Raw genomic sequence first — 14,316 nt, 5'->3', positions numbered from 1 at the left:
TATCTGTTGTTTTCTGTACAACATCTTTCTGAGGATCCATTCTAAAATTTGCTGTAATATTTCGATATCTTTATTATCTTCTATAGGTTTTCTTGCCAAACTGAAATATGGAAGAAAGTTATTGGGAAATTAGATAAATCGGTTTTAAAACAGAATAGGAAACATACTTTGTTTTTCAGTGAAACTAAAAATGAAGGCATCAATATTTAGGCAAAATCACTTCAAGGCTTTTAGCTTTTATGTAACATCATTTTGGGTTAATAAAGATAAATGTTTTTACCTGAAATACTTGAAACAAAGCATAGCAGAAAGCACCTGCACGCTCATAAAGGGAAATTCAAGTTGACTATCTTCTGTGAATCTTGTTTCCTGCAAATTTAAAGTTTTAACATATTGGCTATGTGAATTCCTAGCACTCATATCCTTTAGTAGCTTACTTTGTGGTTATTTCTGTCTTATTCCTGTTGTTCTCTTCTTTTTACGAGCCCTTTATAATTATATAAGCCCCATTTGATTAGCAATGTTGCAACCAGATCTGATATTCAGAAAATATTATCAAAAAGATCAAAATCTGTAAGTTCAATATTGCTTTTATTTCAGCTTTTATACTGCAAATCAGTTCTTCCAAATGAAATGAATTTAGCAACCTCCTTTCCTCGAAGTTTGAGTTCCTTCCATTATGGTTGTTTTATATTGAATTTATGCAGAATTTTATCTCAAGGAAGCTGCTGAGCTGAAAATTTTGTTGAGGGGTTTTTTATGAGCACATTTTTAGAGGAATTTATAATCTTTCCTGAAATGTATATATCCTGTGATAGGTAAGTCTTAAGTAATAACTTCAGAACATGAGCCTTTTGTGCTCATCTGTGTACAAATGCATTATTTCATGCCAGTTTCCTTATAGAAGTCCTTTCTTAAACTGTATTTGCATATCTATGGCTGCACAGATTTTAAGGTCCTAGCAAGAGATTGCTTTGAAGAACAAATCAGAAGACCTAAAAAGAATTGACCTTGTCAGTGTCCTGACAAATTCTCAAAATCCTGGAACATGGCTGGTTAGGGTTGTATTACATTATTTATGTGTGCAGAAAAGACTTAATATTTCTCACTGGTGCTTAAAAAGCGAACAAACCCAAGCCCATCAAAAGATCACCACCGCCAATCACAAAGCTAATGGAAAAAATTGTGAAACATCACAACTTCTACTTTTTTCTTTTTTTTTTCCCCTACTGATTTGGTTAGGAAGTATGGATGGAGTCTTTAATCCTCAGGTGCGCATTTCCTTTAATGTGCAGCTTTTAATGGTGATACAGCCAGAGGATGTATTGTGTGTTTTTTTTTTTTAGTGAAGTTCTCAACTCTGGAAATTGATTCTTTTTCCTCTCTCTCCTGTGTATTTATCATCATTTTTGCTTTTTTTTTTGAGGGGGCTGTGGAAGGGGTTGCTTGTTTGACTATTTTCTCTCCTTTTAGCGGGAAATTTTTTTATGTTGATATACTTCTTTATTTTATTATGTTTTTTACTGTGAGCTAGGAAGTTGTTTTTTCACTGTGTGTTGGAGGAAAAAAGCAGAATAAATTCTTGTTTTAACTTGATCTAATGCTATATGAATAATAAGCAAAACGAACCTTTTTTTTTTTCCAGAACTATTGCATGGAACTTAGTGGCAAGTTATTATGAAGAATTACCCTTTGGTCGATGTGGTTTGATGACAGCACAAGAACCATGGAGTGGCCACTATAAAGTAGAAGCACCTATTTGGATTACAGGTTAAAAAAAAAAGTTTCCATAACTATATTGTGAGAGTCTTTTATCTACGTGTGTTGTTTTTTGTACCGTGTTAAAGTAGCTTCATGTAATGTCTTATAAATTCTTTAAAGAAAAAAAGGCTTATTTCAATAGGAAGCAGTAAGATCTAAAAGGAGGCAAATTTGACCATTAGGTTATATGCAGAAATAAACTGCTGCTTTTTACAGCTATCACTATTAAACTGTTTTGTTCTGAAGTGCTTGTAGAGATCAGTGTACTTTCCTTGTTCTTTTTGCTTCACTTTTTTTATTTTATCCTAAAGTAGACATCTGATACCTTTCAATCTGAGGAAATAGAATAAAGAACATATATAGTCTTGTACTACTTGAGGTTCTTGGCCTCTGTAATTCACCATTACTTTGTACATAGGAAAATGGAAGTACTTTTATGCTATGTCTTCTGAAAACAGATTGAGTGGCTACTCTGTAGTTCTTCTGTAGTCCTTACTGTCTGCCACAGAGCAAATGGCATATACAATGCCATTAAGAAAGATCAAGGCAAACATCTCAATATTTATACTTTGCTAGTTGCCCAGCATTGGAAAAAAAAAAAATGGCTATAATGTCATCTGAAAAGTTTGGAGCACCTGAGTTTCTTCTTGAATTTTCTTTTGATTTTCTTTTTTCCATATTGCTTAGGCATACACTTATAATAATGTCATATACTTCTTTGGCAATTACTTATACTGAAAAAAAACCCTACCTCATGTAGTTGATTATTCCTTAAGGAGAAGCTCTTCTGTACTTTCTCTGACTTGATTGTTTTCTCTGCCACAGAACAGATGTTTTAAAAATGTGTTTTAGTATAATTCTGTAAGCTTTTGTATGGGTAGAATTTGCTTTGAAATTCCGTTACTTCATTTTGGGAATTTCCATATATGAAATTAAGGACAGGCTAGAAATTATAGTTATCTTTATTAAGATTTAATTACTTTCTTATGATTTTCTGCTCCATCTCAGCGCACACAACACAATTTACTCAACCAGGATGGTCATACTTGCAAGTGGATGGACACTTAGAAGGAGGTGGAAGCTTTGTAGCTCTGACAGACGGTCTAGGAAACCTTACAATAATAATTGAAACTATGGTAATGTACATCAACAAAAGTAGAAGAAAAAATAAATATTTTCTTACAAGTGCCTGCTTCAATTTATGCCATGTCTGTGAATATCCTCTATAATACTTCTGTAGCTTCATTACTGAGACCACCAGAAGTCCTTTTTTTTCTATCTAAGCACTGTATAATCATTATATCACAAACTTATTTGATGATACACTATGGGAGAAATTGAAAGTCTTTTTTTTTAAAGCTGTGTTAAAAATATTATAGTTTGTGCAATAGTAATCGTCATTAAGATAGTGAAATATTTACAAATTAATCCTGCGTTGCTTTTTATAATTTGTACAGTGTTTTTCTTGAACACTGTCATCTGATAGATTCCAGTAATGTATATTCCTTTGGTTCTTTCTTTTCTTCAGACACATAATCACTCTAAATGTATCAGACCTCCACTGCCTCACTTCCGAGTTTCACCTCAGCGAGCAACTTTCTACCTCAGAGGGTCTTTTGTAAGTAGGCATTAAATACATTTGGTCACTTTCGTAATGTGAATTGCACTGCATCTTGTGTGTACACACAAACCATGACAAGAGATCAAGAGATCAGAACTGTTCACCTCCTGTGCTAGAGGTTATATGCCTGCTGAAGTTTTAAATGTTCTTCTTTGCTTTTTACCGTAAGACTCAATGTCAAAAATAAATTTGTATTATTACTACCTCTCAATGTATTTGTGTATATTGAAGAAAAAAATTGCTGGAACAGAGATACAATTTGATTTGTCATTAGGATTTATTCCACAGCTACATGCTCTGAAATGCTGATATAGTTTGGCTGGCGTGGTCGTGACCTTTCTACCTGTCATCAGTTGCTTTCCAGGGAATGCAGCTGACTATGTGATAGAAGTTTTGTTGTTCTATCCCATCAAAAGATATGAAACATGGGGATTTTCAGGATATTAGAATCTTCTGTTCATATTAGCAATATTACTGTGTTATTAGGATAATAGTTTACTGATATATGTAGATTGCTCTGAAAGTAATGTCTCCTATTTATTTCCATGGAAACCACAACACACACAACAAAGAGAACAAAAACAGAACACAACTTGATAGAGCAAATTCTCAGCTTCACAACACTATTTTTCAAAGTAGTCATCACCATTAGCTATGCATTTTTACCAGCTGTGATCAAAAGTTTCATGCTGTACTTGTAAAATCTGCATGGCTTTCTTAGTGACTTGTCTTTCATGTTGCTGATGCTGAAATGTACTATCTACTACCTCACTGCTCACAAAGACTGTTTGGTGTACCCATGAACATTCAGCAAGCATCAGTGGGCCAACATAATATAGTAGGAAGTATTACTTTTGGATCAGCCCTTGTATAGTTGTGAAAAATTAAGATTTGTAATGGCTATCTGAGTTAATTGGTGGCTGCCGATGAGTTCAGCAATTCTAAAATAACAGCAGTTAGACACTGATAGTTTTCAAAGCCAAATTAAAATTGTTGTTGTGTTGATTTCTTTTTTAATTTAATGTTATGTTTCATTGTAGTATTTCCTGAAAACTCTTCAGGTGTGGTACTCTAGGCTTGGTTTTGAATCTGCAAATTCTAGTCTTTTTGAGCAACTTCAACCTGTAAAGGTAAGTTGATTAGTTTTAATACTCTATTGTAACTTCTTTGAATTGATATTGCAAAAAAAAATTGTACTTCAATTTACAATATAGAATTGCAAAGTAAGAAATAGAATCCCACATGTCAAAATAATCTAAGATAACTTTTCAGAGAGAAGTTTTATGCTCTTCAGTGTAAATTCATGAAGATAAGTGCTCGGTAGGCTGGTAATACAAATTGTTTTTTAGGTCTGAAACATTGCAGCATTTCAGTAGGTATGTGGTTTAAGAGTAATGATTTAATTGGTTCTAGTGTGATAATGAAGTCTGGATGTCCTTTTTTCAGTTTTTGGGTCCACTTTACTACATTTTCACCCTATACATTTGAATTACAATAAAATGTCAGTATAGTGTACCTCAGCATTGTTTGTTCTGCCTAACTTATACTCTCCTTCTGAGTGTTAAAAGTAGTCAGATTTAGCAATTTTGTTCCTGCTACAGAAGGATTTGCAGGATGATATCTATAGTATTTATGTGGCCTGAAGGTGATAACCTTCCAACTTTCTGGCCTCTCTACCTGTATTCTTTGCCAAAACTTTGGGAAGTATGTGCTCACTGGATGCATTTATAATAAATATTTTTGAGAAGAGAACCTTTTGAGATCTTTTTTTTTTTTTTGTACTACCCAAAATACTAAGAATGTGAGAATACAGGATATTCATCACAAACTCAATTAAAATGTGCTTTCACAGACTGCTTTTTGTTAAAGCAGCCTTTCTCAAAAGCAGACCATTGTATGTACTGTGACTTAAATCTTGCCCGCAAAGGAGTATTCTAGTACTCTCTAATTTCAGGTGTGTGTTTTCCCCCATTCCTGGAACTGCTGCACTTCTATGCTTTAACTGTATACTTCAGGCTTGCTTTATTAGCTCTGTTTGACAAAAGTTTTACTAGCTGTATACAAACTCTCCTGGAAGTAATAAAGACTTGTGTTGAGGCAATTTTTGCTTTAAATTGAACTTTAGAGGATATTCTTGAACTCAGAAGCTTGAATTTTTTTATGTCGCAATTTGTTTTTTGCAAGTTGAACTTTCTTTTAATTCCAGGTCTGGAGGGGAAGTTTTTCTTTAGATCTAGATGTGGATGAAGTCTATACTTTAACTACACTTAAAACAGGACGGAAGTGTAACTGCCCAGAGCCTCCACCACCTCAACCCTTTCCTTCAAATTATAAAGATGACTTTAATATTCGTAAGTCAGAAATCTCTTATCAAAAGCTTAATTCTCATATAGATATAGTCTCATTGTAGAAAGGCCATAACAGTTGTGGTATTTGAGTCATCTGATGTAGAAGACATGAAGTACTTTGAATGTGTTTCATTTTTTTTTCTCTGACAATTTGTGTATGTATACTTCACTTCCAAGAAGGTGAATTTAATTCTAGCTCTTAACTAAGTGACTGCTACAGTTTTAAAATTCTTGATGCGACGTTATATCTCAAATGTAGTGAACTTTTTTAAGGGAATGTAAAAAGAATTGAACACTTCCCCTCTGAGGACAGGCTGAGAGAGCTGGGGAGAGAGCTGGGGCTCTTCGGCCTCGATGAGAGATTGCTGTTTGGAGACCTGCTGGCAGCCTTTCAGTATTTAAAGGAGGTCTATTACAAAGAAGGAGACAGACTCTTTATTGTGATCTGTGGTGACAGGATTTCGAGAAATTTGGGTTTCAAACTAAGATAGAGAAGATTTAGACTGGATACAAGGAAACCTGGAGACCTTCAAAGTCAGGTTGGACCAGGCTCTGAGCAAGCTGTTCTAGCTGTAAGTGTCCTTGTTTTTTGCAGGGCAGCTTGACTAGATGACCTTTAAAAAGTCACTTCCAGCTCAAACTCCAACTCAAACAATTCCACTATTCCATTAAAAGGAGAAAAAGAAAGGAACTTTGTATATTTACAAAAATGGTCCTGCTTCCAACTTCTAAAACTTGATTTTTGTACATTTTTCTAGTACAAAAGACTGTACTTTAATACAATAAGTCAGAAGTCTGGAGGATATCTTCAGAGGAAATCTCTGACATCAAGGTCCACAAAAGAAAAATAATGTTTTGGTGCTGACATATTTTATTCTCTGAACAGGTAATCCACCTTTCAGTGAAGCTCCAAATTTTGCAGATCAGACGGGTGTGTTTGAGTACTTCGTAAATGGCTCTGACCCAGGAGATCATGTTTTCACACTCCGACAGGTAGTGATTCAGCGACCCATCACTTGGGTTTCTGATGCAGACCAGACAATCAGCATCATAGGAAACTTTCAGTGGTATGTAAATACTACTTTTTGGTGACATCTGAGGAAATGGTATCCTTAATAGTTTGAATTATGATTTGTTGGTCTCTTTCAACCTATATTTCCCTTGCACTGAATGTTTTTACCTTTAAACAATCTGTAGTCATGTATAAATGATGATTAAAGGGACTTAAGTTCTTGAGCCCTGCATGGTGCTATTACCATCACTATTAAGAGGTCAGATCAACAAGATCTTATTTAAACAAGTCTTGAAAACATCCAAAGATGAAGATTTCATTTCATCTCCTAGTGTCTTGTCCTAGAGGTCCACTGCCTTGGGAAAAGATTTCTTTGACTCCTATGGGGCACACATGTTCAAGCTATTTTTGGGAATAATGATGTGAGATGGCGCACTAGGAAGGCTAAGTTAAAGTAGCACTAAGAAAAAGCAGGATCTGAATTTTGAAGTATGCACAGATAACTTTTTTCCACTGTTTTTAAAAGAGGCAAAAAGTTGATTCAATTTATTTTACTTGATTTTGAATTGTATTGCTTGATCATTACTAATTTGATCTATATCATGTTGTGATAGTTTGGGAATTAATTCTGTTATATTTGTTGCAGACTGCCATCTTCTGAGCAGTTCCTAGAATTGTGTATATTTAATTTACCTACTGATTAGAACAGTTGTATTTTTGGGTAGACGTAGCTAAGATTTACTGGAGTACAGTTATCGTTCATTCTACGAACTATAGTGGTGATAATTTTGAATGAAACAGTATATCTTAGCATAATATTTTAATTTAAAAAGTATTTGGATAAGAACCTGTTAAATAATTGGCTCAGTAACAGTAATGAATATATTTGGATAAGAACCTGTTAAATAATTGGCTCAGTAACAGTAATGAATAAACTTAATGCTTAAGTTTGATTTATTATTTTTACAATTTGGAAGAGACTTTAATTCTTTTTAGAGAACATTTTGTCTGTTTTTTTCACTGTTATCAGATCAGTGATGTTTTTTTAGAACATGTATTATGACTCTTATTTCTGACCTTGACAAGTGATAGAATCATTTTGCTTTGAAGCCTATAAGCACACCACGTCTTGTAGCTGAAGGTTGTTTTTGACATACCAGATGTGTACTTTTGCAGTTCTGTGTTAAGTAAAGCTTCGTGTTTTCCCCTGTAACCAGATTCCCCTCATTGAGCCAGTCGTATCTCATGATCTTTGTAACACATACATAGTACACTTAAATTACTGCACTGAAATCTCCGGAAACTTCCTACTTCATTTCGGTTCTATTTTTTTTTTCTGGATTAGTGTCTTTTCAAAATAAAGCTTGTTTCTTGAATATTCAACTGATTATTCAAGCTTTACGCATCTAACTTTTATAAGGAAAGTTTTCAAGTTCAGGCCCAGTTTGCCTTATTTTTTCCTGTGTACATTTTCAACTACTAATGCACAATATAGAAATGTTAAACTAAATTTGCTCTGAATTTCTGAGATGTTTTGATTTCAGTTATCAATAGCATTCTTTGATTTCTCTCGAGTTTAGTTGGTTTTAGTTTGGATTTTAATTTTGTGAAAGTTTATGTAGCTACTCTTGAAATTTTTCGTGTTTTGCTCTGATGAACCTAGCTTCATGCTTTGAACCTAGCTGCATGCTGTAATTAGTGATATTTAACACACATTGCTCCCAGTGTCATTATAATAGTGTGAAAAATGAGGGAGTCTTGTGTTTAATACATAGGGAAATAAGAAAGATCTTAAACAACTTGTGTAATGAATATGTATCCAATAAACTGATGCTTAAGCAGTAAGAAAAATCTCATTTAATTCTGATGCAAGAGATGGGAGAGAAGACTACCAAAAGTACGTATTATTAATTATTTATCTGTAAGCTGAGGTCATAGAGGAGTTTATCACACATTTAAAAAAAAAACAAAACAAAACAAACAAACCTATGTATAATTGGAAACTTCCTTTATATATGACCTTTTGACTGTATCCATACTAGCAACAATTCATCACAAGTAACTTAAGATAAGGAATGTAGGTACTTAATTTCTTGAGCAAGCATTAATAGAGTTGGTTAATTTTTACTTGTGAGAGGCTTGTACTGCAGTCTGTGGAGTGCAAGAATATTGAGTAAATTTTTTTCAGTGCTATCAAATTGTTCTGGTACTTCTTTGTGTGATGGTAGGTTATTTTCCTTAACAGTTGTCATTAAATGTATAATATGGTGCTTTACAGTTGAGCTGAAATATTACCTCAGGAAAAAATCAAGTAATTTCAGCCTGTTAAAACACACTGTTTCTCTTACAGGGTAAACCTGACAGTCACTTGTGACATCTACATAGAAAAACCGCTTGATGGGGGTGTGTTCATTGCTGGAAGAGTAGACAATGGTGGGATATATGTTCGTCGTACCAAAGGTGTTTTCTTCTGGGTTTATGCAGATGGCACCTACAGAGTCACTAGTGACCTAGGTAAGAAGACCTTTCCTAAATTGGATGCTGATAGATGGACATACTGCATTGATAGCCTTAACAAAAATGGTGGACATTCTGGTTTTGTTACTCAGCTGCAGTCACTATGAACTTGACTCATTGTGCTTTAACAGTGGTTGCATTTTGTATATGGCTAGATCATCTGAAGGTTACTGGCTGCTCTACTTCTCATTCTCAGCTTTCTGGATATCTTTTCAAATATCTCCAGAATCATAGAGTTGTAGGGGTTGGAAGGGACCTCAGGAGATCATCTAGTCCAACTCTCCTGCTAAGATGTTCCCTAGAGCAGTTTGCATAGGAAAGTGTCCAAGAGGGTTTTGAATATCTTGAGAGGAGACACTACAACTGCTCTGGGCAGCCTGTCCCAGTGCTCTGTAACCCTTGAAGTAAAATTTTTCCTCATATTTGTATGAAACTTATGTTCTGGTTTGTGCCCATTTCTCCCTTGTTCTGTCCCTGGGCACCACCAAAAAAACAGCATGGCCTCAGCCTCTTGATGCTCTCTTTCAATATGTATAAGTCTTGGTAAGATCCCCTGTCTTATCCAAGCTAAGGAGTCCCAGGTCTCTCACCCTTTATTCCTAAGAGAGAAGTTCCAGGCCCCTAATGATCTTTGTAGCCCTTTTTCTACTGATAAAATCTATTTTATGGTAGCAAATGTAAATTATTTTGCTTTTCATAAATATTCAGATACAGTGTTACAGGAAGGTTTAATTTGTTTTATTATAATAATCCTAAGAAGATGATCTGTCTTGGAAGTCCATTATGTACGTTTGGCTTAGATAATGAGTGCCTACTGTTTCCACAAAATATACACTACGTTTTTGTATAGTTGCCTACTTGTGATGCTCATATTCACGTGTGCTCGTGATTGATGGGCATGAAGAACTGTATATATGCTGTAATCATCAACTGTGAAAACTCCTATTATATGTTTTCAATTGCTTCATAAGTTTGAATTAGACTTTTCAATAGTTTGACTCTAATGCAACTAATAGATCTACAATATGCCTGATATGAATACAGCCCATAATGACTGATTTCACACTGCACTGGATCTTAAAAATAGCAACCTCTTCTATTTGGTAGCTGTGGTTTCCTATTTCTCATTTTCTACTTCTTCACTGTGGGTAGGCAGAGTACCTGTAACTTGGGAATTCTATTACCTTCTCTTATCACACTGATTCCTAGGGAACCTCATGTTTAAATCCACAACAACTTAAGTTTCAGTTGTGTGTAATAAATATATATATTTATTGTATATACACACATACACTTGGGTTTAGAATGAACTGCACTGTTTATTTCTTGAGACATGTCAGCATTGCCTAGCAGAGAATAACTTTTTTCCATGTTGAAATGAGGGGAATGTGATTAATGACCTCATTATTTCAGATGGGCATGCTTGTTAGGCCATAAGGTATTTTTTCCTCTATAGCTATTTTTCATCATCTTTATATTCTTCTAAAAAGGTGTCTGTATGTTAAATTACCTCGCAGCTGAAACTGCCAACTGAATAATTGAAGATTCTTCTTCTAGTGCTTAGTTGTTGTTTTTTTTTCCCAAGTCTCTCTCCTGATTTTAGCTTAGTTTAAATTTTGACTAGAACTAAACAATGTTACTTTGTGGCATCTCAAAACCTCTGAATTTAATATCTTCTAATACATAAAAAAAGATTAGTAGAATAAGTGGAGGACTAGCTACTGTCACACTTGGTTAAGTGTACTCCCAGTAGATGGAATCTCTAGAAGCACTGGAAAAAAGCTCCTGACAGAATAGTAGAATACCTCTCTGTAGTAAGATAGTGGTCCTGAACATGTCTGAAAACAAAATGCTTTCCTTTTGCTAGCTTGATGTTTATCTGTCTCTCTAGGCAGAAGTTAAATGACACTTTGCTAACCTTGAGTGTGTTTTGCAGCTGGAGAAGAAATATTAATGAAAGGGCTTTCTGGTGTCCGAGATAATGCTTGGCACACACTTACTCTCAACATCCAGGTAAGAGCGTGGTCAAGAAGTTGGAAAACTGCTATGAAAATTCCATTCCTAAATCGTTTAGACAAAAGCATGCTATTTTACTGTTTGCATGAGATGATCCTGCATAAAACATTGATACATACTTTAATTTAAACAAAAAATAAAATACCACATCATATTCTATTTCCTGTATTTTTGAAGAGATCTTGAGAAACTGGGGAGGGTATAGAAGATAACTGGAAAAGAATGATTATGTCCTGACTTCCTGTTCTGAAGATTCTTGGTGAACTACTTAACTGTTTTATAAATCTGACTCCAATTATCTTTGCATGTTAAGGCCCTGTGTATGATGCCTCTTACGGACTTGGCAGTTCATTCAAGCTCCCTAGTTCCATTTTTCTTTCCTATGCTGAGAAAGTGTGGGCATTGTGTTGATGTAAAAAAAAATAGCCCATTGTTGATTAGAAGCCTACTCAAAGTGTGGGATCTCCGTGTGGTGTTTCTGCATTTTTGATCATAGTGAGAAAAGTGGTACCAAACTTTACTTTAAATATACCTGTGCAATTTATCTGGACATCACATTGTTGCAACTAAAAGGCTTTAAATTCCTCAGCTGGATGCCTAGCCCCCTTGGCTAATACAACCTTTGCAACTGCAAGAGATCTAAAATAATTGGGAAGCTTAAATCCCCACTGAAGGTATCTTGTACTGTAACAAACTATAAAATTCTGTGCTAAGACTCTAACAGCTAAACTGTCTATGAACATTAGAAGCTGGTTTGATGTTGTTTTTTTTTTTTGCTTTTTCTGCTTTTGTATTGATAGACAAAGGGATGCTTTTATCTGAGGCATTCACAAATGTTTGTACAGCCACATTTATGACAGTAATTTTTATCTGTAAAATGAAGTTTGAGACTTGCTAACCTGAACAGAGTATTAAAAATGAGTGTAAATTATCTTAAACAGAAAACAATGATGTTGGTCTTCAAATCGTGATGCTATAGAGTTGCATATACCAAAAATGCCTTTGATGTAATAAAAGAATTGTAGAGGAGGCTTTTTGAAAAAGTCTTTTTACCTGTATTTGTAATTTTTATAGACTCAGTACAGGTAAACTAGAATGTTCCTCCACCCCCCCCCCCCCCTTTCCAATTTAATATTGGTAGGATAAATTTTAACTAGTTCTGAAACTGTTCTCAACATTAATGGTAACATTCTACTTAAAAGTTACTAAATCCCCTTCTCTCATTGGCTGGATGACTAAAATACAATAACTCTTATTTTTGTCTAATTCTGCAGAATTAATGCCAGGTGTGTCATGTAAGAGAACTGTTTGTAGTTCCAGGTAGTTCTAGTTTTGTTAAGCCCCTCAAAACAGGTGAGCATTTGAAGGAGTATGATATAGATGCAAGAGGAAAGAAAGTTTACCTTTGAGACTCTGCACTGAGTTTGCAAGCTGAGAGTTTGGGGAAGATAAACCTTTTATATACACTACATAAAAGCAGTAGATCTGTTTCACAGAGCTGATAGGCGCTGGATGATTATGTGCAATATTTAGAAGTGCCTCTGCATGGAAAGCATGTGAAATGTAGTTGAAAATTCACTGGACATCTTTTTGACTTGTCTCATCTTCCATACAGATTGTCTTGGTGTTAATACACTCGATCACTGGATTTCACAAAACAAACTTTCTTTCCCTTTTTTCTGCCAGGGAACCTCTGCCTCAGGACTGTTAAATGGTTATCCACTCTGGGAGAACGTCACCATTTCTCAGCCAAGTAATGGCTGGGCTGCTATTGGAACTCGCTCGTTTGAGTTCGCACAGTTTGACAACTTCCATGTTGAAGCTAGATGAGGCAGCTTTTGCATTTGGAAATGACGTCATACTTTGAAGAAGAGTCAGCTCAAACTTTGGGCTCAGCTTAACACTGACACTGATATATTGGCAAAGAATCTGAATTCTCACCCTATTATTTTCTAAAGGTTTACATTACTAGTTACCAATGTGAGTAAGTTTCATCCCCTGGTTGCTATGGATTCTTTACTCTTAGAATTCTGGTGGTAAATTTTAGTTCAAGGTAACAATGAAAACAAAATCATAGATCTGATTATTTTTGAATAAAAGGATCTTAACTTCCCATCTTATTTTCAAGCTGAATTTGAAAGTTAATAGAAGAGCTGCATTTTTAAACACTAACGTGACTGTGTCCATTCCTTTCACTGTAAGAATTAAATACCAATAAACCTAATGAACTAGTAGCCCCATGCAGTTGTACTATAATCACTTTCAGATTTCATTTAGATGAAGAACCTATTTTTTCCTGTATTAAGAAAAAAAAATGTTTTGTCTATTTATGCTACAATCTGAGGCTAAACATTACAATGCGAAAGATGTGTTCGATTACTACTTCCAATTTTTATCGCTAGCCTTAAAAATATTTTTTTTGAGCAGAAGGGAAATCTGTTATGGGTGTTTAAGCAATGCAGGATGTGCCTTAAGTTTCAACTACCTCCTTTTTCAAAAGAAAGGGTTGAAATAGATTAAAAGATTAATAATCAGTTAATTATTGATAGCCTTTATGGAATGGTGTTATTTGTTTTGGTTTTTTTTTTTTGCATTGTACAAGAATAAAAACTGAGTCCTGGGCCCTTAATTTATGCCAGGTTATATGTGGAAAAATTGTCTTTTTTTTCCTAGAAGTTTGAGCATCCATCTCTCATTTGTGATGGATCTAAAACTTCGAGCAGAAATGAAAGTATATCAAAATGTTACTCAGATGATAGTACCCATTCCTTTTCTGTGCTATGAAAAGAATCATGTCCTTGCATAAAAGGAAATGAAAAATATACGTCTTAAGACCTTGCAGTCTAGTCATAAGATGACAGCAGATGGATACAGATGGAATTGTATAGTGTATCAGGCTGCACTATTGTTCAACAGTATGCCTACTCCTAGACTGCATGGAGTAAATTTCAGATTGAATTTTGAATCCTTTGGAAAGGAGGGATTCTCTTTTGTTGCTACTTCACTGTTTTTTTTTTTTGAAGTTACTGTGCTATCAAAAA

General features: G+C 34.7%; 1 protein-coding gene across 2 annotated transcripts in view; it reads left to right on the top strand.

The window, feature by feature from the left end:
• GALC (galactosylceramidase) overlaps positions 1–14,316 on the top strand; it is a 36,716-nt gene extending 22,400 nt beyond the window's left edge. For both annotated transcript variants that reach the window (XM_003206656.4, XM_010711799.3), the window contains exons 9-17: positions 1,646–1,770; positions 2,770–2,897; positions 3,290–3,379; positions 4,423–4,512; positions 5,589–5,733; positions 6,617–6,797; positions 9,093–9,256; positions 11,196–11,272; positions 12,962–14,316. In XM_003206656.4, coding sequence (XP_003206704.1) covers positions 1,646–1,770; positions 2,770–2,897; positions 3,290–3,379; positions 4,423–4,512; positions 5,589–5,733; positions 6,617–6,797; positions 9,093–9,256; positions 11,196–11,272; positions 12,962–13,105 — 1,144 coding nt within the window. In that variant the 3' untranslated portion in view covers positions 13,106–14,316. The remainder of the gene's footprint in view (positions 1–1,645; positions 1,771–2,769; positions 2,898–3,289; positions 3,380–4,422; positions 4,513–5,588; positions 5,734–6,616; positions 6,798–9,092; positions 9,257–11,195; positions 11,273–12,961) is intronic.

Source organism: Meleagris gallopavo, chromosome 5 (genome assembly GCF_000146605.3).
Source record: "Meleagris gallopavo isolate NT-WF06-2002-E0010 breed Aviagen turkey brand Nicholas breeding stock chromosome 5, Turkey_5.1, whole genome shotgun sequence".
In the NCBI taxonomy this organism is placed as follows: domain Eukaryota; kingdom Metazoa; phylum Chordata; class Aves; order Galliformes; family Phasianidae; genus Meleagris; species Meleagris gallopavo.
This window is presented reverse-complemented; position numbering and strand designations above follow the sequence as displayed.